The 26,557-nt window shown below is 43.1% G+C and overlaps 2 protein-coding genes across 5 annotated transcripts; one reads left to right on the top strand and one right to left on the bottom strand.

The window, feature by feature from the left end:
* The first annotated feature begins 907 nt into the window (after positions 1-907).
* LOC101076818 (EMILIN-1-like) lies at positions 908-16,703 on the top strand. Of its 2 annotated transcripts, XM_011609710.2 has the most exons (14): positions 908-1,356; positions 3,191-3,316; positions 5,770-6,017; positions 7,418-7,677; positions 7,938-8,105; positions 8,404-9,318; positions 9,411-9,762; positions 9,876-10,103; positions 10,182-10,430; positions 10,712-10,903; positions 12,514-12,612; positions 12,780-12,797; positions 12,961-13,086; positions 14,087-16,703. In XM_011609710.2, the coding sequence occupies exons 1-14, from the start codon at positions 1,223-1,225 to the stop codon at positions 14,407-14,409; spliced, it is 3,438 nt and encodes a 1,145-aa protein (XP_011608012.2). In that variant the 5' UTR covers positions 908-1,222; the 3' UTR covers positions 14,410-16,703. The 2 variants fall into 2 exon arrangements, with proteins under 2 accessions (XP_011608012.2, XP_029702177.1); XM_029846317.1 differs by lacking the exons at positions 908-1,356; positions 3,191-3,316; positions 5,770-6,017 and adding an exon at positions 6,047-6,882.
* Positions 16,704-17,204: 501 nt separating this feature from the next.
* On the bottom strand, positions 17,205-20,824 carry LOC101077044 (gonadotropin-releasing hormone II receptor-like). 3 transcript variants are annotated; one of them, XM_029846364.1, is made up of 5 exons: positions 20,464-20,824; positions 19,217-19,795; positions 18,926-19,130; positions 18,098-18,477; positions 17,205-17,338 (listed from the first exon to the last, which is right to left on the bottom strand). In XM_029846364.1, exons 2-5 carry the CDS (start codon positions 19,766-19,768, stop codon positions 17,300-17,302), a joined length of 1,176 nt encoding a protein of 391 aa, XP_029702224.1. In that variant the 5' UTR covers positions 19,769-19,795; positions 20,464-20,824; the 3' UTR covers positions 17,205-17,299. The 3 variants fall into 3 exon arrangements, with proteins under 3 accessions (XP_029702224.1, XP_029702222.1, XP_029702223.1); XM_029846362.1 differs by lacking the exon at positions 17,205-17,338 and having other exon boundaries at positions 17,782-18,477; XM_029846363.1 differs by lacking the exon at positions 17,205-17,338 and having other exon boundaries at positions 17,782-18,477; positions 19,217-19,778.
* Positions 20,825-26,557: the final 5,733 nt, after the last annotated feature.

Genomic DNA, 26,557 nt, shown 5'->3' with positions numbered 1-26,557 from the left:
CTGTGCAATAACCGTGCTCTCTATCTCACACCTGTCAGGTGGGTGGATCATCTCACAGTGACACAGAGTGGAGAGAAATGAGCCTTTTGTGCACATGAGAAAAAGTCTCAGCTGTTTGCAAACGTTAACGTTTACATTTGTCTGCAGTGCATAAACATCTGGCTTTAGGTAGTAAAGAAGTAACATGTGTTTTTAGGAACTACCAGAAACAAAAAGTTATGCGTTTGTTGCGCATCTGGGCAGGTTGTTTATCGAACCGGTGCAGTTCCCGGTCCTGACCACGTGGCCGCAGTGGCGCGCCACAATGCACAGGTGAGCGAGCGCGTGACAAGAAAAGGAACGACGGGGTCCTGGATGTCTTGAAGGAATCTTACCTGCATGCGGAAAAAACCAGTAAAGGTTCTCTATATAAGAAAACCCTTTTTCGAGGAGGACAAATTGTCAGATAACGTTTTAATTATCTGCGTTAACGATGAAGACAAACTCCGGGAAATAGTCCCAGTTTTGGGGGCCTAACATCTCACTCCCAGATTAAGTGTGACCGATGACTCAACCGGAGTCATTTATAAACAGGAAATGCTATAGTATTTTATATTAAAGTGGAAAAGAGTGCTCTGTATATGCTCAGAAGCTCAGAATTAACTCCGCATGACCCGCAATAATCGTGATTTCAAAATTGATCAAACGTTTTGAGTGTTTTGAACTTAAACATTAAAATAATGAAACAAGAAGCGGATCATATGTCGGCTAAAACGTCTTCGACGCTTTATTATTGAGTACAAAATGAGTCTGACTGATCAATAAAAGCGGGGGCCAGGTGTCACCCCAGAGCTGCACGTGTCTGGTTTCTCCTCTGGGAGGGGCGGGGACGGTTCTGGAGGGGTGGGAACAGTTCGGGAGGGGGGCAGTGATGAAGAGGAGGAGCAGCTGGTGTCGGTTCAGATTGTTGCAACGTTCTCTTTGTTTCATGTGAAAAGGTCCAGATGGATCGATTTTGAGTGGATTAAATCGGATTAAACCCCAGTGAATCCTGTTCTAAAGGTTTCAACAGAATCCGGATTCGGGACGGGTCCAAAGAAGACTGCGGATCATGGGTCGGGTGGCCGGACGGACTTGGACCCGCTTAACATTGTTTCCATAAAGATTCGCGTGTTTCCGCCCAGATGAGTAGCTGATCACTGATCAGCTGTCGATATCTCGCGCTCGTGTATCGATCCGCAGGATGGCCGCACTACTTCTGCCGCTACTCGCGCTGTGGACCTTCGGACACGCAAGGAGCGCGTTCGCGCCGCGACCCGCTTACAGCTTGTACGCTAGCGGCCACGCGCACGGAGCTCGCGCTGCCAGCAGGCACAGGTAGGCAGTGACGTCAGGTCAGATGACGTCTCGACCGGAGCGGTGACGTCCTGTTGTTTACGGTGGGATCAGACCAGGAGCTCTGGCAAACTGAAAGAAAAAAAACAAAACAAATTAAAGTAATAAACTTTTTACAGTGTAAAGTTACAGTTATGATTTAAATTTGAAGCTTACTTTCCATGTGAATACATTTTCGCCACAAAAACACGTAAACTCGAGAGGATACAGAATAACCGATGATGATGATGATGATGATGATGGTGATGGAAGCAGCAGACGAGGTCTGGGACTATACAAGTTTCGCAGTAGCACAGAGAACAGAGATTCTTGACATGCAGAGTTGTTCTCATCAGCATGATGAGGGATGAGCAGGTGAGGCCACAGGTGAGAAACACTCGGCCCCCAGGTGAAACACATGGACAGAGCAAAGAGGCTTGAGACTATTTCCACCCAATTAACAGTGATAAATACTATACAAAAGAGTTAATCTACATAACATTAACATTAGCCAAGAGAAGTGAAGGAAAAGTGAATATTAGAGGTCCAAACACAGACCTTTGTGGAACACCTAGAGGAGCAATTGTAATGAACACATATCAATGTTTTTAAACCCTTTTAAATTCCTTTTCACCCTTTAAAGTGTCTAGTGAGTGTAACAGGATGTGACATCTAAACTCCGACACAGCTCAGATCAAGGATCTTATTTCTAAATCCCTTCATTTGTATAAAGTTGTCACCTTCCTTTAACATCATCCCTTATCAGCAGAGATTCCTGTGTTAGCATCTAGCACAAACTTATTTATTGATAAATTGGTGAATGGTGGCCAATGTACTGCAGGATATTGACTCTGCTCACCCTTCTTGAGGGAAGGCAGACACGTTAAGGACACACACACACCAACACACACACTTTATCCTGACTGCTCATCAACAGCCACCCTCTCTTTGCTCTTATCTCAGCCAGTTTAGGCCAGTTTTCACTTCCTGTGTGACATTAATTTCATGCTGAGTTGCATTAAACACCGAGACAGTCATGCTTCGGGATTCCAGAAAATTGAATTTAAATTCCTTGCGTCTGTCTGCTGATACAACAATGAGTTTATTCACCATCAACACATTCGTGACATCACTGACATGCAATTAACATTTCTTGAGATTACACACACACACACACACACACACACACGGTTACACAGTCTGATCTAGAGGTCCTCGGCTGGGTCTGAGGGATACCGGACCAGATTAAAAGGACCAGGTGCACTGGTCTTCGTTTAGCTTGACAACCAGAGATGTTTAAAGGTCACTAAAGTCTCCCAGTAAAGACGGACGTGGTGACACAGCTCCAAACAATAACATTTGAAGTGTCAGTGGAAAACTTGGAATGTAGCTTTTTCTCCCAGGCTGTGAAAAATTCAAACTGCACAGTTTTCCATCGTTTTCCCTACGGATACCGATTGTAAGGCTCTGGAAATGAAGTGGAATTTAATTTAAAAGCTGTAAACCGGACTTCAAAGGGTCAGTTTCTTTTTGAAGATGTGTTTGTAGAACATTTCATGGGTGAGTTTGTGACCCAGGGCCCCAGGTCGTCCGTCCCAAATGTGGGTCTGACATCCTGTTTGTGAATCATTTCTTAATTTACACTGACGTCTTCATAGTCGTCAATTGAGGTGAAAAGCTGCTCTTTGCCACGTGACCGATCAGTCGGTCTCATATTGATCCTACGATATTTTTAAAATATCAGATGGTGCCAAACTGGACACGATTCCAGTTCATTGTGCACATTCACCAAAACAACAGTGTGTATTATCATGACTTCTTGTTGTGTGTTGAACAGGAACTGGTGTGCATTTATTGTGACAAAGACTGTGAGCTGCATGGTTGAAGATGGAGTGGAAACATATGTAAAGCCAGATTATCATCCCTGCAGCTGGGGAAGTGCACAGTGCAACAGGGTTGTGCTGTGAGTATACACACACACACACACACACACACACACACACACACACACACACACGCACCCCCCACAGTGGTTGACATTAGCAGTTAACACTGTTGCCTCATGGCAAGAATGTTCTGGGGGCTTTTCTGTGTGTTCATGTTCTTCCCGTGCCCATGTGGGTTCTCTCCAGGTCCACTTGGCTTCCTGCCACACTCCAAAGACTTGGAGATCAGGTGAATTGGCTACTCTAAGTTGCTTTCAGGTGTGAATGGTGGTTTGCCTTTGTGCGTCAGTCGTGAAATGAGCTGGAGACTTGTCCAGGGTGACCTCGCCTCTTGCCTGAGGGCCAAGGCTCTAGCTGACATTGTCAGTAAAACCCAAACCACGAGGATTGGAAGCAGGATCGTGGTGAGTCACAAATCTGGAACAGGCTACAAAAAATATTTCTGCTGCACTAAAGCTTTCCAACAACCCAGTGGCCTCCAACATAGTAAAACTGAAGGATTCTGGAGCAACGAGGGTGGGTGGGCATCAACTCCATGGGTGCACACCTCAGGGAGGACCTCTCCTGGACTGTCAACACCACAGCACAGGCCAAGAAAACCCAGTTTTATCGATACACTGGGGAGAGCTACAGCTACAGCCACAGCCTCCATCATCCCACCTTTTACAGTGGCACCATCGAGAACCTCCTGACCAGCAGCATCACCGTGTTGTAGGTGCTGCACTGCCTCTCCGCTCCCTCTAGGACATCTACAGGCCTGGGCTCACCAAAAAAGCCCTCTGCATCCCGGGGGACCCCCACCCACTCATCACCCAGCTGTACTGCCATCAGAAAGGAGACAGCGGATCTACGGGCCAGGACCAGCAGGCTGAAGGACAGTTTCATCCACCTGAACTCTCTCTCTGCTCTTCCCCCATCGCCTTCCTGTCCCCAGCACAATGACACCCCAAACACCCACCTATTATGTTCTACATTTGCCATAGTTTTCATTTTCTGTCCTGATTTACTCACCACATTTGCACATCTTCCCATCTTATTGTTAGTTTAGTTATGTTACTTCACCTCTGGCTGACCTTTATAAGCTACAGAATGGACCACACCACCACATCTTTATAACAGTGTCCAGACAGAACCTTCTCCTTAGAGGCCCTGAGTCCAAAGACCATGTTTGGAGGAAACCAGCTACCTGTCAATAGGGGTTGAGGGAATGCTGAATACTGGTGCTTCTGAGCCACTGCTTGTTTGGTGACTGGTGGTGACAGCAGCAAGTTTTTTACTTGTGTATTCATGTTTTTCGTCTGTGCTAAATGTCTTATACTCCTGTCTTTGGACCCCAGGACACTGCTGAGCAGCTGGGTTGTTTTTTCTCATCACCTGTGTCAGACTTCTATAACCTGCAACACTTTACCCTAAATTTGGATTCATGCAACTGTTATCCCCATATGGAGAAAGGCCCCCTGCAAAAGTTCTGAATGATCTAAGGTCTGTCGCTCCCACCTCCCTGGGAGAGAAGGCCTCTGAGAGGACTGTTAAAAACCACGTCATCAGAATTGCCCCTGATGAACCCAGTTTGGATACAGGACTGACAGGGGAGCGAATGATGTGAAGATGTTTATACTGGACCCCATCCACAAACATCTGGACTCCTTTAACACCATCATAAGGCTCCTATGGGTGGACTTTTTTTTGCTGCATTGAACTTCTAAGTTAACAGCTCACGTTCACCTGGACAACCAGCTCATCCTATGGATTACTGATTTTTCCATAGGAACCTATCCCGGCCACCTTCAGGGAGAGGCAGGGTAATATCCTGACCTAGTGACCAGCTCAATACCTAAAATATTAAAAGAAAATGTTCTCAATTAATGCGCACAAAATGGAAGAAACCACGTGAAACACTTGAGTTTTAATGTTGGATTTACATATGAGTTGAACTCCAGTGAAGTTCTTCTGGAAATGACTTCTGCCAGATCTGTAAAACAACAAACATCTGATTTTATTCTAATTTTGATCATGTCTTCAGTGCCGATGTTTGTTTTTTGGTTGGTTGATCACTATCTACACACGTATCCGTCAACTGTCCACCCATGATTTGTGCCATGTCACCAGTTACCAGTCTTCACATTAGGAGTTCTCTTTGTATTATGAAGAAGAAAAAAAGTCATTCTTGACAGTATTTTCAACTACTTGTGCTTTTGGACTGTAGCAGCATGGTTCCTCCTGTCTTTAGATTTATTTTAAAAGTCCTCTGTGTGTAATCTGATTTTCTTGAAGCTGTAAAAAAGCACCATTTGAGAACAAGCTGCTAAAAGCAGAGTCCATATTTCCAGTTCTCTAATTAACACCCCTTTTTTTACATTAATCTTAGACACTTGAGTTATTGTTTGAGCACAAACTCGTCACTGTTTGCGAATAAGGTCTAATTTTGTCATCAATGTGAACATTCCTTCCCTCAATTATGCCTCTGCAGATATCGGACCTATATGAGGCCACGATACAAAGTAGCCTACAAAATTGTGACAGATATGGAGTGGAAGTGTTGTCATGGTTATCGAGGAGAGGACTGCAATGATGGCCCAGTTGGCAGCACAGGAAGTCAAATTCCTGCTACCAGGCCTCAGCACAGACCAGGCTATGGAGGAGGAGGTGGTGGTGGTCATGGATTAGGAGGCTTCGGAGGAGGCAGTTCTGGAACTGTCGAAAATGGAGGACAAAACGGTAAATAGAGTTTTGTCCACGTGTTTTTGTTCTGGTTGGTCAGTATTGTACACTTTCTGTTAACCTTTAAATTCAGTATTAAATAGTCAGGTTGTTGTAAATCAAAATATATTTCTTGAAAAATGCTTTAATATCTCACATGTACGAGTGAAGGTCGATCAACATGAGTAATACTATTTTATAGAATTCACCCTCTTGTCCTGAATATCTTTTTATCCTTGTGTAAAGATGTCCTAACTTTTTTCAAATGTCTTATTTACATTGGAAGTGTGACTTTTGTCCATTTAAGTATCAGCTTATGCCAGTTAAAAGTTAACAGCTAACATTCTACTGTGACATTTGATAATGGCTTCAAACCTGACTGACTGTAAATAAGAGTGGTATATAGTAGTACCGGTTATTTAGTGGGATGTTTGGGCTACACCGTTATGTCAAGGTGTAAATTAACAACCCTGTGTTTCTTTTCAGTACCATAGCCAGACTGGCTGAGAGTCATAATGCCGTGGAGCAAAAGTCTTTAGTGAAGGAACCAACTTATTGAGGTTTTTCACTAAAGACTATTTGGAAAAATATATGAAAAATGTTAGCTGAAGTAGCATCAGAACGGTCCTTGGAACTCATAGATTTTTGTGAGAAGTCCTCTTTATCTTCTCTTCTTGACCAGATTAATTGCTCTTTAGCCACAGATTATGAACCATTCACTTGCAAGGTTGCAGTAAGACCGTTGATTAAAAACATCATTTGAACCAGATACGTTAGTGAACTCTTGTCCTGTATCTAACCTTCCTTTTATCTTCAAAGTTCTTGAGAGGATGAAGAGGTGGCTCAGTTACTGGACCACCTGCAGGTGTTTTTGTCACCACAGGTCAGAAACAGCACTTTGATAAAGTTCCTGATGATTTCAGAGCTTCAGAAAATGCACTAGTTTCTACACTGGTTCTGCTGGACCTCTGATACAGCTGCCTTGTTAAAGAGACCAGCACGTGACACTAGGATTAAAGGGACAGCACGAGGCTGGTCCAGATCAGATTTCTCAGATGGATTCCAATTGGGTCACGTTTATTATGTTTCTATTTTATATACTATGGTTGGTCAGAGTTCCATTGGACCAATCTTTGCTTTCACTCAGTAGGAGGTAGATGTCTGTCTTCACTGCTCCCCCATTTCATTTTATAATCTAATCTAATCTAACCTAATCTAATCTAATTTGCACTGGATCACTGTTCATTCATCACTGCAAATTCGTTTCCACACCTTATAGATAGATAAACCTATAGCTCTGACTCTAGCACCAAGCATTGGTAAGTAGAGAAATCTAAAAAGACACCCAATTAAGGATGACCCGATTGGTCGGTCTGAGCTGTGCCGGCCTTGACCCTGTTTCTTCACACTCTCCGTAGGACAAAGTGACAATAAGAAGATGACACAGTTGGAGGAGAAGATCCAGAGTCTCACCAAGACCTTTCAGAACCTTCAGTCCACCCTAAATGAGCGTTTCCTGCAGCTCGACAGAATCACAGGAGGAGGAGGAGGAGGAGGAGGAGGAGGGAGCGACACCATTTCAGGAGGAAGAAACCCGGCTGACGCTGCGCAGCCTGAAATCAAAGAAACAATTAATATCATTAAGACTAAACTGGATCAGCTAGACAATCGAACACAGGTAGCCATTCTTTTTTCCTTTAGATGAGAAAATTTACACATACATAACAGTTTTAATGTTTTAAATTCACTGTACTAAATAAGAGGGAGCGTTCTCGATACACAGACTTGAAAGCAGTTGTTCAGTTTGTCCGATGTCCCACCTGAGTCGAATTTATGCTGCTGAACTCACATGCAGCTGAAAGTGCAACTATAATACTATTACACAGAAAGCAAATCACCACTGCAGAAATCCCCATCTGCCGGATGTTTCCCTAACAGGCCCATGATAAAACCTTGGTCAGTATCAATAACCACCTGGTGAACGGGAAAGGTGATGATGGAGTTCAGGCTGGAGGAGGAGTCAGTGGAGGAAGGCTGAGCGTGCTGAAGGAGGAGGTTCTTCGAGAGTTGGAGAAAAGGGTGTCCCTGTCCTGCAGCTCTTGTCAGGTAATTGTAGTCAGCCATTCATCAACAACAGTATGGCTACTAGATGGTGTGGGAACGTAATCTGGAATCAAACACATCTAAGAACACAATCTGCATCACAGTTGATATGAAACATGCATGCCGGTGTGGGTAAATTGGCTTTAAGGAAGACGGAATGGTGACGCAGTGGTTCACACAAAGGTGGTGGGTTCGATCCCCAGTTACAAGAGACCTTTTATGTTGCGTTTGTGTGCCTCGGAATTTCATTGTGTAAGCAGACGTATGCTGACAAATAAAAGTATTCTTATTATTATTCTAGGTTGGTGTAGAGAATTTGCTCAGGCAGCAGCAGAAAGACCAAGAGAGGATTCGTGCTCTGGAGAAGGAGCTGAATCTCATGGATGTACGGTATCGCCAGGTCCTAGAGGGACTCCAGGAGGATGCACAACGATCACAGAAGTGCTGTGACACCATCGGTGACCTCCAGACCCGCATCACTCAAAATGAGCGCAAAATTAGCTCAGCCATGGAGAATATTGATGGTGTGCAGACCCACCTGGAAGGACAGCTCAGGGGACAAGCTGGCGGTAGTAAAAATGAAAGCAGTGGTTTGGTGGGAGGTGGGTTTACTGCTGGTGAAGGACCGGGGGCTGGTGGTGTTGTCGTGACCAAGGATAGACTGGACAGTCGGCTAAAAGATCTAGAGCAGCAGATGAATAAAACGTGGCACAATACCGAGCAAAGTTGTTTAAATGTGAAGAATGAGCTCAAAAACTACGTTAACAAAGAACTGGAGGGCATCCGGGTTAACTTTCTGGATCGGTTCAACTACCAGCTTTCAAGAATCACAGCTGGGGAGACGGACTTGGGCCTTGTGAAAGACCAGGTGGATAACCATCACAAGAAGCTCTTGAATATGGAAAACAATACCTCTCTCTTGAGCTGGAGAATGAGGAAGTGCGGCTGTTTGGAGTCTGAGACTGGAGAACATGGTGGTAACCCTCTAAATGAAACAGGAGGTTGGTCAAAAGGCGGAAAAGAAGAATCGACAGGGGGCGTGGGAGGGGCCATCACTGGGAATAAAGAGGGAGGTTTATCTGGAGTGGGAGGAGAAAGACATAATACCACTGAAAAATCACTGGAGTGGAGAGTCGTTGCCAATGAGAATCAGATCCGCCATTTTAATACCCGAATCAAAGATCTCTCGGTCTCTGGAGACTCGTTGCAAAACAAGGTGAGAAACAGACTTGATTTTGTGACACAGACTAGATCCACTTCGAGGGCGAATATAATGAATATTGATGTCATCTCACTGTGATCTCTGAGGTTTTGGACCTGAGCCAGGATGTCTATCAGATCAAGACCCTCACCGGAGATCATGGTGAACATTTCAATCGCATCGTAACGGAGGTGGAGCTGTTGGGGGTGGGCTGTGACCTGTGTGGAAAGATGGAGGCAGAGCTGCAGCAGTTGAAGAATCATTCGCAACATGCACTGGGGCGTATGCAGGCTTCCATCCACAGAATCCAGATGAGGCTGGAATCAGGAAAGGAAGGCTGCTCCCAGGTATGTTCTCACCTGGAGGATGAAGTCCACCTGCTGCGGGAAGACATCAAGGGTTGCGTCAGCCAGTGTCGAGACAACTCGGGCACGCAAAAGGATAACATCAAGCAACTGGGTGATTGTCAGTGTAACATAGCCACAGTTAACGTGGTTACATCTAGTACAAACAATTTAGTTGCAATCATTTCTTTTATTGTGCAGCTCATGTGTTAAACGTTTGTCTGTCAGGTGAGGATTCTGGCACTAAAGGAGACACCAGCGTACAAAGACCTGGGTTGGATGCAGAAAAACCTTTAGATGGCCACAGTGTGCTCGGAGGCTCCTTTAATAACAATCAGCTGAAGACGCTACAAGGCGAAATGTCTGAGGTCATCCTGACGTTCAGCTCTATCAACGACACGTTGAAAGGACTCGAACACACGGTGCATAAACATGGCAGCTTCATCACCGACCTTGGTAACTCCAGCTCGCCCATATACATTTTTCCTTCAATTCCGATCATCCTTGACTAATTATCCCTCAAACACCTTTCAGGAAATACAAAAGATAAGATAATCTCTGAGCTAGACAAAATCCAGCAGGAGGTTAGGGAGCATATTGAAGACAGGCGTGAAAATCTTGAGGGGATGGAGGGCGACATCCGGAGGTTTGAGAACATGCTGCTGGTGGAGATGGGAGAGTGCAAGAAGTCTGGTGATGGGCTGGAGAAAAGGTTGTCAAAGCTGGAGGACGTCAGCGGCAGGCTGGACGGCGTCTTTGACTCCATCATCAAGTTTAAAGAAGGTAGGAGTTCACATTGATTAACTTTTCACCAAAGATCCTTCCCTCTTCAGCCTACACAACCCCTTTATCCAATACTTTATTGAAGCACCATTGGCAGCAGCTACAGTTCCCAGTCTGCATTAGTATCAGGTCACATTATTTGCACACCTGGATTTGCGGATATCCTGATATTTTCCGAGCAGATCCTGCCAAGCTCTGTCAGGTTGGACTCAGACTGACAGTGTACGCCCATTTTCACTGTTTTACTAAAATGTTTTTTTTTGTCTGTTTTAAATGTGCAGGATTTAACCAACAGACATCCAGTTTGTGGACAAGTGTTTCTGGTCTAAATTATTCACTCGTCCACCACGATGGAATCCTAGGCTCTGTGAAGAAGAATCAGGATGATGTCTACAGCAGAATCAAGAATTTAAATTCCAGTGTGAATGTCGTCGTTAAGGAGTTGCAAAAATTATATGATCAAAATATCAATGGTGAGTTGGGCTTTCTTCTTTTACCCTGAATGTATTGTAATGCCTAACAAAAGAAATTCATGTCGATCCCGCTGTGTTAAAGGTCCAACAGAACAATTATAGAAACAAGTCAATTTTTCCAAGAACAGTCAGACAAAGAGAGAGAGATAGATGCTACCAGATACCAATGCTAATTCTAATTAGGGTCTTGGATTTCCCTATGAGACCACTAATAGTCATCAGACCACATATCCTAAGTCTGTGCACAAGTAAAAGGGGGTCTTACACATTGGACATGTATTAGTCCAACACTAAATGTGGCTACAGGACTAAACCACTTCCAAACTTGGGCCAGTCTGGCAACCCCATCCCTGCTATTATTGACTGCAGAACTGCTAGATTCAGGTGGGACATAACAGTAGGAGGACGGGATGATTGCAAAACAGGTGTCCAGGTCTATATCAGTGGATAAAAGCCAGTCTATCCATTCGGGTTTATCCGATCTTGAAGCCTGAATGGGTCTAATTTCTGCTGACAACCAGAAACCTGGACGCCGGGTCTGGTGATGGGGCACAGTGCTGCCAGAACTGACCTGAGGAGAGGAAGCATTCCAGAGGAAATTCAAGGACAATATCAACAGCTCTTTAAGTTCTAGCAGAGTCAAATGGGCTGCTGAAAGAAAGTGGGAAAACTATTCACTGAGAACCTCAAGAGAGGGTAATAAACCTTTTACAACAGCTGGAAAAAGCAAAAAAGCAAATGATAAAACCCTGTATTACAGATGGGCATTCACAAGATTCCCTTCCAACATACTCATGGAGGAGGTCCCGCTTAGACCTTGGCAGTAGCATCAACAATGTAGCTTAACATTGTATGAAACCCCAACTCACATCCGGAACTCCCAGGACGTTTCCTGGGAAGGAAATTTCTCCTTCTTTATCTCTTCACCCCCTCCTTTACTCAGCCAGCCATCAGCAGGAGGGTCCCCCCATCTGAGCCCGGTCCTGGTTTCATCCTGTTAAAAGGAACTGTTGCTTGTTTGGGGGTCAGGCTCTGGGCTTCTGAATCAGTAAAACGTGTATTACAGGACCACACATTCTTTAATAGAACTTGTCTGAACTTAGAGCTGAACTGGACCTTTGAGATGCTGCTACCTCCTCCCAATACAGAAGAAAGGAGGCAAAAACATTTCTTTGCCATAGGTTCAATAATAGCAGCCAGTCTATACGTGGAGGAAATCAAGGTCTTATCCACCTTCAAACGAATCATGTCCCTCCCAGACGTTAGATATATGGACAACATGGGTAGGGCTGAATTGGAGGTTACTACAGCAAGCTTGACCCGTGAGGATGTGACATACAGTTGTCTGGCATTTTTGGACCTTGCAGTACCTGTCGAGGAAGATAGAGGGTTGAATGTTTAAATGTAGAGGAAGCCACGCCGACCAGACAACCCACTACAGCATAAGGCTTTTTCTGTCATGTATGTCTTCCCCTTGTGGAGGCGTTATCTTCCCCGATTGTCCTGGTTGGTTCTTACCTGTTGAGTTTCACCCGTTGCCTTGATCCCAAACGTTCTGAATAGGGTTTATACCAATTAAGCAGCAGCTAGATCCTATCATTCCTTAACAGGCCTGCCTGGACCCAAAGGAGAAACTGGTCTCCCTGGATTGCCTGGTCCCAGAGGGCCTCCTGGACAACCGGGTGAAACTGGTGCACGAGGATTTCCTGGTATGATCGTTATAGGTTTATATATGTTGTTTTCCTAAAACATTCTTTTTGTTTTACCATTACTGTTTCCACCATTTAATCTTTTGGTCATAGTAAGATCTTGTTATATTGAGGAGCTTTTATTACTTGTGCTGCTGATGTTGTAACAGCTTCTCTACCTTTTTCAGGTCCTAAAGGTGAAGCAGGTATGATTGTTTTCTTTAAACAAACAAACAAACAAACAAACAAACAAACAAACATAACATAACATTGTAATATGTATTGATGAATTAGATGGTTCTTTCCGTTCCCTTTTCACCTTTTATTGTCAAAATGTGCCCTCATGTTTTCACTCTTGTGTCTTTTCAGGTCCGCCTGCTCACGCACCCAAACTCTCGTTCTCTGTGGCCCTCACTGTTCCCATGGAGAGGACTGGAACCATCCTCTTTGACAAGGTTTTTGTCAATGAGGGCAACTTTTACGATCCAAGGACAGGTAAAAGTTCAAATCGCAGCTCAATTTGCATAGGGAAAAACATTGGAATGTTACAACAAGTAAATCTAAAGGCTTAAACAGCTTTGTTATAGGAATATTTAACTGTGGCACTTCTAATTTACAATAGTTTGGCAACTCACTGAAGTTTCTTCAATTTGACTGAACAGAGACGTGTCTGAAACAGACACACAGACACGTCTCAAAAAGTCATAGTAATAAAACATCGATTTACATCAGTGATTCCAATAGTTACATTTGCATATTAAGCTAATTCATTACACATAAACTGATTAAGAGGTTTCATGAGACCACAAAATTCTGTCAGAAATATAAAATATGATTATTGTTGCTAATTACGACATAAGAAAAAAATCTATACAGAAATGTTGGCCTACTGACATGTGCAGTATTATAGTGGGTCAAGTCTCCTTTTGTCATGAAGGTGATCAGCTTGTGGCCTTGCTGAAGTGTTCTGAAGCCCAGGTTGGTCTGATAGTGACCTTCAGCCCTTTTACATCGTTGGGTCTGGGCTCACCATCTTCTTCATCACAATAGCTTATAGATTCCCCACATTGTTCAGGACAATCATTACGTGCTGTAAAATGTGCTGCTGGAGGCTGCGCTGACCTTTGACCTGTTAAAACACACCATCACTATGCATCTACACTCTACCTACAGAAGCTGGGACCTTGATTTATTAATGAAACCCAATATTAAATTCCTACTGGGGGGAAAAAGACTTTATACCACTGGGCAACAGTCCAGCCCTTTTGGTCCTTAACCCTCAGCCTTTGAGTTTTCCATTAATGTTCCTCGATTCAGAACTCTGAGAAGAGTCACCTTCTTTTCCCTTGGAACCTTTGCATCTTACCCTCGTCAAAAACTGATTTAAAAGTAGCTCTGAAGCTCACAGGTCAGGGGACTCCCTGCTTTAGATTTTGGAGGTTGTTTTTTCTGCCATTGGTTTTACATGTCACTGTTGTGATGTTGTTACTTTCAGGCATTTTCACAGCACCTGTAGATGGACGTTATTTCTTCAGCGCCATCTTGACTGGTCACAAGAACGAGAAGCTTGAGGCTGTTCTGTCCAAGTCAAATTATGGAATAGCCCGGGTGAACTCCGAAGGGTACCAGCCTGAAGGCCTAGAGAATAACCCTGTGGCCGAGGCTAAAACCATTCCCGGGTCTCTGGCTGTCTTCAACATAATTTTGCCTCTTCAGGCTGGAGACACAGTCTGTATTGATCTGGTAATGGGTAAACTGGCCCATGCTGGGGAGCCTCTGACAGTTTTTAATGGCATGCTATTGTATGAAGTCATGTGAGTGTTACCAAGGACCTGAATAGCCCTGATTCATGAACAATAATGTGCAAATTGCAATCATTTCCAGGATTAGGACAGAGGATATTTTTATAATTGTCCTTATTTTTGAGAACACGTTTATGATCTGGCAGGCATTGTTTATTTGATTTTAAATTCTGATCGTGTTAGTAACCGTGGCATTAAACATCTTGAGGCCAAAGCAGGAGTATCACACGGTAATCATCAACCAGGTGCCGTAATCATATGAGCTCATCAAAGGTGTGAATACAGACGTTCCCGTCAACCACAGATGAATAATATGAAGTTATAGACAAACCTCCACAATCATCAAAAATTAGATGTTTTTCATGTGTTTATAATTGATTGTTGGGTATGTTTTCCAACCTGGATGGAAAAATCCAGCTCCTTTAGCCTTTCCTATGGACAAACCGTGAGCAATTCTTGTTCTTTTTAAAAAAAACAAAAAACAAATGAGATATAATTAATCTAATATAGCCGCTAGCCGCTGTTGAACTTTTAGCATTTTTTTTAAAGCGTCACACATTTCACTTGAAACGATCCTTCGCTGAAAGAACGTACACAGTTTAGGGAGAAGGAAATATCAGATTCCTCTGAATTCTGTCCTGATGATGACTGATGGGTGGACCACACTTGCAGCGTTGCACACCGAAGCTCACCTGCCATTTTTAAGCCAAGGTGCAGCAAACTTGTGTTTTTGTTTTTTTGCAAAATTCACTTCGTTTGTGTTTTGAGGATTTGAAAAATGGAGCCAAAGAATAACAACCATAAGAAGTGGATCATTAATAAGGTCTTCTGAGCTTACTCTGAGCTTAGGAGGAAATTCAGCCAAACTTTGAGTCTTTACATTAACGTCTTCCACTGTTCCAGTCAGCCTCGTTCCACCTGTTGTGTTGATTCTATTTCCAGGATGTCCAGGTGTGGCTGGAGAAACGTTCAACATTTCCATAGACATTGGTCTTAGCTTGAGAAGTGAGCCCCTAATGCACTTTTTAAAAACAGGACACCTGTCCCAGTTTACAAAATTCATTTGTCTTAGTGGGAAAAAATTATATATATATAGATATTAAGTTTATTTAATCAGCTGTGAAATGAAATGCTTTGGTAGCACTTGTTCCTCCATGTAACACTACATATAAGGTACAAGAAATACCTTTTAACCAGTAATCAATCAAAACTGTCAAGCATAAGATTACTTGGTTAAAGAAGTGACATTATTTACTGTTTTAGTAAATAAAGATTTGTTATGTGATTCCCCCCTAGCTATACGTTGCATGCAATTAATGTATTTCCTTTTATAATAAGTCATTGTTGTAATTGTAATTGTTGGATTGGTGAAAATGAAGTGGCAAAAACCTTAAATAAGTCACATAAATCACAGAAAAAGGTTTATTAGAGTTACAGAAAAACAAACACACATATATTTTATACATTTCATTTCTTGGGATGCTACAATAAAAGTATTAGTGATGTTCTTGTTTCATCACTGTTCATTTATGAATGTTAAACAACCGTTACATTATTAAATGTAACCTTATTTCCTGTCAAGTATTTAGGCCCTTAGCACATAGTTCTGGCTTAATAGTAAGGGGTTTTAATGTGAAATTGATTTTTTTTCTCAACCCAGCAATTTTCTGAGATTCCTTTATACAAACTTTTAGTTACTCCCCCCCCCCCCCCCCCCCCCCACACACACACACACACAATCACACACTGATCTTGTTTATTTCAAATATGTTGAATATTTGAATGAGTTCAGGTTCACTTGGTTGCACACCGTTAGCTGAGGCAGGACAGCAGCTGCTTAAGTGACACAAAGATTGTTTAGTGTAATGGCAGACCCCTGCATACTACATGTGGAAGTGTCCTTGAGCAACATACTGAAGCCCAAAATAGCTCCACAGCTATACTGAAGGGCAGTTAATTTTCTGTGTGTATCTTGTACGTATATTTACCGTGTTGTTTTGTTCGGTTTTGAGAGTGATTTCTCTGACATCACATGTGCCTGGAAACACAGACAAAACACATTGATTGTGATTCTGCTTTTGAAGCTTATTAACTAATGATATTTCACTGTGTTCCTCCTGACTCTGCGTCCAGTTGATTATTTTTCTTTATGATATCGTTTACTTGAAACTATAGGACACTTAGGATGTTGAAGCCTTCTTAGTTTTCTTAATACAAAGTGTTGTAATCTGATTTTACGTTTGTTTTGTTTCCACAATGTATAATGTTATAAGAGAGTGCACATCATATACAATAAATCATATTTTAATGTTTATTTGGCTTTTTTAATTGAAACTGATTTCAGGTTAGAACAATGTCTCACAGACGTAGGATGAAGCCGGTCCATGGCACAGTCCATCAGGAAAGCTTGGGGGTCAGGTCAGGCTAGGGTTAATCTGGGTTGGGATGGAACCCAGTGATCCTCTGCATCGTTAGGACTTTAAGGTTTATTTAGGGATCAGAGGCAGTGTACTGGCCACCACATGACAGTTGTTGGATGTATTAGTCTGAGTTCCTGGTTCCTGTTTTAGGAATGTTAGAATTGTTTGTTTTTATGGTTGGGCTTATTTCAAAGCGCTGAAATGGGACTGTATGGTCGGCTCTGTTTTGGTGCTGCAAGCATCGTGGGTCGCGGTTGTTCATAATCATTGGTAACTAAGGTTCATAAAAGGCGTCATTTATTAGGTCTTTTTGGTGGATTCTTTTTAAAACTCATTTACTTTTTAAGTGTATGTAATTAATTAGAATTCAGTTCAATCAAATATATACAAATAGACCTGAACTGCTGGACACATCATCTGCAGTGGACCCTGGGGGTCATCGGGTGTTTCAGCCATTACCACCACACACCCTCTCCCAAGGGTTGATCAAGTCCTGGGGTGTGTCCAATGTCTGGAGCTGGGTAACTGATAGAGAGAGAGAGAGGCATCCACTACACAGCAGTGATTCACTTTTAGACATTGAGTCAAATAAAACGCTCATTCAAAGTTTCCCTTCCCAGCATCTGCCAGACTATGGTCCTCTCTGCATGTGTGAGCTGCTCGAATCAGTGGGGATTTCTTGTGTCAGACAGAAACACTGTACAATTGAAAGGCTCTGCGAACAGCAGTGAGTCAGTCAAAAGGAAACAGAAATCCAAGCAATAATTCTGTGATTTCACGCTCCCATTCTCTAGCTGAGGAGGCTCAATTGAGGCAGTATAGCTGCTGCAGAGCTTCGAGAGTGATCAATCTTCCCCTCCATTTAGCTGCTTTTCACTGCTCGCACTTCCTCTGCCATTAAAGAAGACACAAATGCGGTAGAATAAAGTGAGGACATCTAAAAGAGACTGATAATTTCAGGTTGGTCCACTTTTATCCTGATTAAACATTGCACGCTGGTGAGATGCTGCTGTATTTATTTCTTTTTTCTGTATAGTCGCATATGATTGATTACGTTGGTACGAACAAGAACTAAAATTTGGATTTGACCATTAGTGATCAGTCCGTTGGAATGTCTCCAAATGTGAATTCAAATGTGTGGCTCAATAAGCATCGTTAGCTCCTGGCTGAGTGAACTTTCTGCTAATTGCTACTGACTAGTGTCATCATTAAACATTTGCTTCTCAGCGACGCTCCGGTGTGGTTGTCGCTGCACGCAGACCCTTCGCAGCTGACGGAGCTCACCTCCCTCCTCAGCGGCACCAAGGTTGTGGCACAAGTGAAAGACCCAGTTATGACGGTGTTATTGTCCAGCTCTGCCGCTTTAGCGCCTCTGCCGAAAAACCTCCGGAGGCCCTTGCGGAAGTGAATGGTGAACAGGCCGTAGATGATGGGGTCCAGGCAGGCATTGAGGAGGCCAAAGATGAACAAAATGTGGGTCAGAGAGTGGGAGACCTTCCCTTCCAGGTCATCCGGGAAGAACCAGTACCACAGACCCAGCAGGTAGTAGGGAGTCCAGCAGACGATAAAGGAGGTGACGATGACGATGCTCATTTTCAGGGTTCTAATCCGAGCTTTGGGGATGTTATTCTTGGAACGCCGCAGATGCACTTCATTGGAGGGCACTGGGGGCAGAAGAGGAACAGAAAAATGTTCTGCTGGTGCATCATAGAGATTCTTGGTGCGGGACAACTACATTTGACTAATTTGCTTTTAGTAAAATGATAATGGCATTGAAAGCTCTGAGGCTTTTAGACTTCTCCTTGTAGTAAATCAAATATATTCAAACAAAATGACGGGTTAATAACAGCTACTAGCTTATTTTGCCTTTTCGCTATTTCCACAGCTGTATATGTACCTAGAATAATGTGTCCTAACAAGAGGAGTCTTGGGCCTTTGATTTGCCCGTTCTCTTCCTCAGTCCAAAGAGGTGTGAATGTGTTTCTGCACCTTACAGCGGATGCACAACCTTTTCAAAACTGAAAAAATTCTGCAATCTCAACTATTGTACATGAGTAGCAGTCTTTTTTCTCTCTTTTTAAGAAAAACAAAAAAACAACAAATTGTTCTCACAGTTGTCCTTTTGCATTCGTTTGGAGATCTCAAAGAAGATCCTGGTGTAGCAGGTGATCATGATGACCAGCGGCAGCAGGAAAAGGCAGGAGAAGGTGAACATGTTGTAGGCGGTTTCGTGCCAGCGTGTCAGGAAACTCCCACGGGTGGTGCACTGGGTGAAGTCCTCAGGAAGGATGATGGTCACACTGTGAAAGATGAATATCTGCAGGAGGGACACTCATTACACAAATATCACTCAAACGGTGGAGATGAAGTGGACTTAAGAGCACTAGGCCAGTGGTACCTTACCTGAGGGAGGGAGAGCACGAAACTCATGATCCACGCCACGGTCAGCATGACTTTATTCCTCTGTCTGGCCTCATTAATAGCCAGAGGGTTGAGAATGGCCGACTGTCTATCTAGGCTAATCACCACGGTGACAAAGGCACAGGAGTACATCGCCTGCAGCTTGAGAAACATCAGCATTCTGCAGGCAAAGTCCCCAGCGATCCACTGCACGGTGACGTTCCACATGGCGTCCACAGGCATCACGATGAAGGTGACCAGCAGGTCGGCAAGTGTCAGGTTGACGATCAGCATCCTGACGTGGGACTTTCGCCTCCCTTCGCTGTGTGCCACCCACAACACGGCCATGTTGCAGAAGGCCGAGACGACGCAGAGGATCCAGGTGATGGCCACCCTGACTTTGGCCGCGGTGGTGAAGGTGGGCAGCAGCGGGGTGCCCTCCATCGCCGTCCGGTTGGACCAGGGCCAGGAATAGTTGATGCTGATATTCAGAGGGCACTCCGGTGCCAAGTGAAACATGGTTGCTGACATAGAGTCACACAACGTGGCATTCATCTTCTGTTGTCTAAAAAAGAACACATTCTGCTCATCCACCATGAAGATGGATGCCGAGCCGGAGCAGAGAGAGGAAATATCAGCAAAACACAGAGCAGGGAATTATGGAGCATGTGAGGGGCATCAGAACACATTTGTGGAAACACCCATTAATAATGACATACACGCAAGCCTTAGTTACAGACATAAATATGCAGAACGGTGTCGCCCAGTGTATTTACTGGTCAACAATTCCTGGTTTATAAACCAGCATAGATGGATCTGTGGATTCTGTATCTATTAAAACACAACAGAAGCATCGACTCATTGAAACTTTAAAATAGCTAAATCCTACAGCACCATCTCGGTGATGGCTCACGTGGGTCAGGTATACACACATTTCTCCTGAAAAAGAGGAGGAATCGCTGTGGAATATTGAAGAGTCTAAAAATGTAGCCTGCATAATAAAGAATGGCAGAACGTCTGCAGAGCTAATAATCAATGCATCAACTTGTCACTTAGCAGACTTGTTTGTTTTATTTTTGGTAAATATTTTACACGTTTATAAGACTTTAAAAAAGATTAAAAACCTGCCCTCGTAAGGACAGTTATCGCATGAGGAAACTAAATAAATCATAATCTGCGTATATTTCATATTCTCTGTGATTACAAATGCTTAAAGACAGCTTAAGGATAATCATTTAAGACATACAAACCTGCTTTATATTTAGGGGGGAAAATCCGAATTATATTAAGCGAAACGAAATTACGCACAAGACGCGGGTTTCGGACTTCTTGGACCGCACGTACATATATTAAAAAATAAAGAGAAACAAGCAGTCTTCGTCGGAGATGTCACTGGCCGTCCTTTATCCCTCCATCTGGTTGTCGTAAGTGCATCAATCACGCAGGTTCTCGAAAGGTTCCACAGATGTTCCGCGCTTCTGCCATCCACCGTCTTTATGCGCCAGGACCCACCAATCACAGGCTGCTACAGCAACCACCGGGGTGGACTCTCAGCTCTTAGATGCCCCCTACTCACAAATCTAAGGAAAAAGAAAATGTGTTGGCTTCTTAAACGACAGGAGAGCATCTGGATTACAGACAGCATTACAGAATAAAACTTGGATGCTTCAAATCCGGCTGGGAACAATTTTAAAAACGCAAGAAAAAATATGACAAATTACATTCAGCATTTAAGATGCATTTAAATGTACGTACATATAATATTTTAAATGACCTCCCCCCACCATAAACTTCAAATTCTGCTGCTACTAATAATGCCAAATGTCGTCGTCGTCGTCATCATCATCATCATCATCATCATCATCATCATCATCATCATCATCATCATCACCATCATCATCACCACCATCATCACCATAATCACCACCATCATCACCATAATCACCACCATCATCACCATAATCACCACCATCATCATCATCATCATCATCATCATCATCATCACCACCATCATCATCACCATCATCATCACCACCATCATCACCACCACCATCATCATCATCACCATCATCATCATCATCACCACCATCATCATCACCACCATCATCATCATCATCATCACCACCATCATCACCACCATCATCACCATCATCATCACCACCAACATCATCATCATCATCACCACCATCATCATCATCATCACCACCATCATCATCACCACCATCATCATCATCATCACCACCATCATCACCATCATCATCACCACCAACATCATCATCATCATCACCACCACCATCATCATCATCACCACCATCATCATCATCATCACCACCATCATCGTCATCATCATCACCACCATCATCGTCATCATCATCATCATCATTATCATCATCATCATCATCACCACCATCATCACCACCATCATCACCATCATCATCACCACCAACATCACCATCATCATCACCACCAACATCATCATCATCATCACCACCACCATCATCATCATCACCACCATCATCATCATCATCACCACCATCATCGTCATCATCATCATCATCATTATCATCATCATCACCACCACCATCATCATCATCATCATCATCACCACCACCATCATCATCATCATCATCATCCTGCCTTAAGGCCATTTGTGGTACCACTCATTCAGAACATCTGCTGTAGGATCCTCATAATCACAGCAAGGCTTTATAATGTCAGAAGGAGTCTAACGACTGTGCTCTGTTTCCATGGCAATAACTGACTGAAAGTTAAACACAGGTCAGTGTGATGAGGAGAGGTGGCAGGGATTAATTAAAACACACTCCAGGCATATTCTCATTGTCTATTTCAGCTTGAAAAGAAATGTCAAATGGGAAAGGGGGAGAGTTGAGACCACTGTCAGCACACAATTATACATTCAAAGCCCCATTACCCCTCCGTGACCTTTGACATTAGTGCATATCTCACCTCACGATAAATTGAAGGGCGGAATAATTGTAATACTGTGACACAAGTGAGCTTTTGCTCCCGGCGTGATGTCAGCCTGGGTGTCAGCGAACACCGTGAATGACGGCAGCTTTCACACACCTGCACGTTTGTCGGTGCGTCTGTTTGATCCCCATTGAGGAGAAAATAAAAGACTGTGTCCATCTGGTTTCTTCAACGGAGACGTGAAAGCTTTTAAATTACTCTGATAAAGCAGAAACATTTAAAAGCTCGGCGGTTTCCTGTTGTCTCGGCGTTCTCGCCGACATCTCTTGCCTCGAATAAATGCGAGCGTAACCGGATTGTAAGTAATGTGTCACTACATGCGGCAGGGCCTTTTGAGAAAAGGGTTTCCTGTCTGTGTGACATTTTAATAGTCATTTTTAGGAGGAAGCTGCCACAAATAGATGTCATCACAGAAGAATAAGTGCTGTTGGAGTAGGTGAGTTTTGAAGCTGCACAACCTTATTGGCTGTTGTTACATGGAAATGAAGTGAGGTGGAAATTTGATCTTTTTGGGGGGGATTGAGATGCTCAACTGCAGTGTTGATGGGAAGGACAGATCAAAGGACAAGATATCTTCACGTGACCGAAGGAAAACATGGGATTTATCAAAATGATGTGACTCCTGTAAAAATAAATTGCAGTTAGCCTCTTTAGGCTTTGCTCTACAATTTTCTTTGATCCTGAGGTCAGAGATTGCAGATGTTCCCAGAGCTCAGTGGTGGAACAAAACCAAACATTCTCACTTCAGAATAATCATATTTGAATGGTTCGATGCGACACCTTCAGTCCTGCTGCTGACTGTCCAGCTCCCGACTGTTCATGCCTAACGGGACTTGTGGCTAATCAATCAATCAATCAGAAAGAGTCAAGCGTGTTCATTAATCAGGCAGGAATAATTGTTTCATCTATCTCTGTGAGGGTTGAGCAGCTGGAACCTTGTTTACTGTGCGTTGGACCAAACCTTCCGGGTCTGGTGACGCTTGTGTCTGTGGCGCAGGAGCTCTTTTGATTCATCGCCACGGATTAATGTCCTTCTGTAACGCTGAGGAGAACTAATATGCTGGTCAGCTCACAGGCAGGAAGAGATCGAGCTGACCCAAAACAAGGCTTCGGGTACCTCTTCCGGCCAAAAGTCAGCGTACAACTGGGTCAGGGATTAAACCGGACATCCTGGATAAATAAGTGGAATATAGCCCTTGATTTGAACATATGCAAGAATCGATGTCTTCGTTTAATTAAAATATTTTTGAAAATTACCGGCAAATACTGACCATGTGTAGGTAACTTAACTGAAACGTAAGTTAAGAAACTTAACTTCTCTTTTTATCAACAGAACCAAACAACAGGTTTGATTAAAAGTAACCGAAAGGTTCAGGTTCACAATATCAAGCTAAAATGGTTTCAGTATTGATCGGGCAAAGTGATTGCGTCAATCTCTGAGAGGAATGTGGATGCACAAAGGCGAGCGGAGTGTTTGGAGCACTATGGAAAGAACCTGGCATCGTTTCTGACCTGAGACACTGTGGACTAAAACGCAGCGAGCATTGATTACCGGCAGCATGGGCACAATGAAAACGCAGGAGATTTAATCAATAAACGCCTCTGATTGGCATCTTTTGCATTTGTTGGTGGGGGGGCACAGTGGCCATTTGAAAACCTTCTCAACTGGTGACTTTACGCTGCAAAAAATAACCATTATTGAAGGATGATTTGGATGAGAGGTGTGTTCAGAGGAACAATATTCTTCATCTGTTAATTTAGTTAATAGTAATAGTCCTTGTGGGTCTTTTGTTAATTCTGCAGCAGTTTTTTTGCAGCTTTTATTTTAAATAATTGTGAACGCAACATTTGGTGATTGGACTGTTTCAAACTAGCCTTTTGTTGCAGCACTGGGATCTATATCTGAATGGGTTTCTTGCCTTGCATGATTTTTAAAAAGTGTGTTTTATTTGTCATTGTCAAAGTGTCATTGGCGAGCTGTAACTGAGCGTTCTCGTAACTCTTTTCTATATGCAAGTAAAGCATTTTTCTCTCTCAGTAAATTATAACAATAATATTGTGGCTTGCTTGTTTAAAGTTTAAGAGTCTTTTAAATGAATTGCCGAGCCCCGGGTCTTGGTTGCACTCCACAGTTTTCATCATGGAATTCTGCTGTTTGTCCAATCTGCTGTTCCTCTTATTTCATCATCAATAACGTGATGCAGAGAGACACAGAAAGGGATCTTCACTGTGACGTAAATGAAGATATCTTTAGAAGCAAACAGAGAAGAGACACAGCACAAATCAAACTTCACCACATGGTTCTTCAGAACAACTATGCACGTGTGTGCATATGTGTGTCCTTATAGTTGCTCTATATTGTGGAGCAAACTACTTATTTGGCTGGTCCCCATTACCTCACAGGTGTTTGAGGGTTAAAACATGGCTTTAAGGTTGAGGTCAGAATTGGATTAAGATTAGGGTAATGTATTATGTCTAATGTGTGTGTGTGTGTGCACGAGAGTGTGTGTGTATGGGTGTGTGGTACTTTGCACAGTGCATGTGACGTAATCAACACAGCAGAGATTTGCATTCAGACTTACATGCAAAGCACTCATCTAAAGTTTCCCTTCGCAGCATCTGCCAAAATCTGTACTTGAGATTCTCAAATCAGTGGGGATTTCTTGCTGTTGCTTCAAAAACTGTACAATCAAAATGAACTGAACAATCAAAAGGCTCACGGAGCAGTCAAAAGGAAACAGAAATCCAATAACCCTGTAATTTTAAGCCCTCAAGCTATAGATGTCAAAGGGGTCCAAATAGGGTTAAATGAAGCAGTACAGCTGCTGCAGAGCTTCAGGGTTGAACAATCTTCTTCCCCATATGGCTGCTTTTCACTGCTGCTCTCTGCTGTAAAAGAAGACACAATCATCTTAGGATGAAATGAAGAAATCAAAAAAAGGCCATTAATGTCCAGGTTGATCACTGGTATACTGATATAAATGCTGCACTCTGGGTAGAATGGTTTTTGCTGCGTGCTGTGTTCATTCATATGCATTTATTTTTCTTCTATACCTCATATAGGCACAGTAGAATGATCATGTTAGTATGAAGAACTAATGTCTGGATTTGACCACTGGTAATGAGTCAGATGGAAAATCTCCTTGTGAATCGGATTAATTCAAATGAATTCAATGTGCATAATTACCTCTTGGCTGAGTGAACATTCATTTATGAGTTAATTGGTGCCCATGAGTGTGTAGGTCATCGTTAGAAGCATGATTACGTCTGACAAGCTGATTGTATTGCAGTGACGGGGCGAACTGCATGAGTCAAGCATTGGGCTACTGATGCAAAGCCAAAAGAAGAATATGAGGGGCTCTTTGAAAGATCGGAACTGACAAACTCCGACCATTATGGAGTGATTCACAGCCTGCAAACATGCTCTGTGGCATTATCAGGAGACAAATGTGTATATTTAGAGTGTTGATGTTTGAGAGACAATTTTTCTCCGCAATGTAAATAATTCTCAAAGAAATTCATGTGAACAAGAATATTTGGGATGAAAGCAACATTAGATAGCATCCATCCAAACAGCTGAGTCAGAGGTGAGACTAAAACCAATAACAACAATATTACAATATAAGAATGATAATAATAAAAGAAAAAGTTGAGATTCAGGCCAGATTTGAATAGGGAGAGAGCACTGCTGTTCTTGTTGGAGGGAGTTCCAGAGATGAGGGGGCAAGGTGGCAAAAGGCTCAGGACCCCATTGCACAGGCTCAGCTGGTTTTGGGATGTTGGCTGCAAAAACAGGCATAGGTCGGAATATTTTTTATAAAAACCTGCAGCAAAATCAGTAATTTTCCTCTCTGGCAGACAACACCCCCATTCCTCCCGATTACATTTTCCTCTCTGACAGGCTTGCCTGATATGTTTTCTGTCCTCGTGTTTTACGTGTGTCGTATGCATGGTTGTAACATCGTGCACATATTCAAAGTTATTTTATTTTATCTTGTGCCTGTTGAATCCATGATCCTTCCTCTATTTCACCCTTTTCTCCTTATTTCGGCAGCTTGTAACTCACAGGAAACAAATTGTTTTTGTAACCAGAGAGGTGCTGGTTCAAACACTGGGATGGGTCACCGCTTGGGTGCCCATGAGCAAGGCACCAAATCCCTGTTGCTGCTGGGGTTGTGTGTGACCACCCAAAGAGTGTAAAGATTAAACTCAGAGGTCAAATTCTCATTAATCAGTGTGTGTGAGCCACAGTTTTTTTTTCTTTTTCTTCTTTGAGCTATGTTTGCCCATAATAACTGGTACAAAGCAAAAAAAAAATTATTGCAAAGCACTACTGCCAGACCTCCCAGTTTG

Source organism: Takifugu rubripes, chromosome 13, assembly GCF_901000725.2.
Source record: "Takifugu rubripes chromosome 13, fTakRub1.2, whole genome shotgun sequence".
In the NCBI taxonomy this organism is placed as follows: Eukaryota; Metazoa; Chordata; class Actinopteri; order Tetraodontiformes; family Tetraodontidae; genus Takifugu; species Takifugu rubripes.
This window is presented reverse-complemented; position numbering and strand designations above follow the sequence as displayed.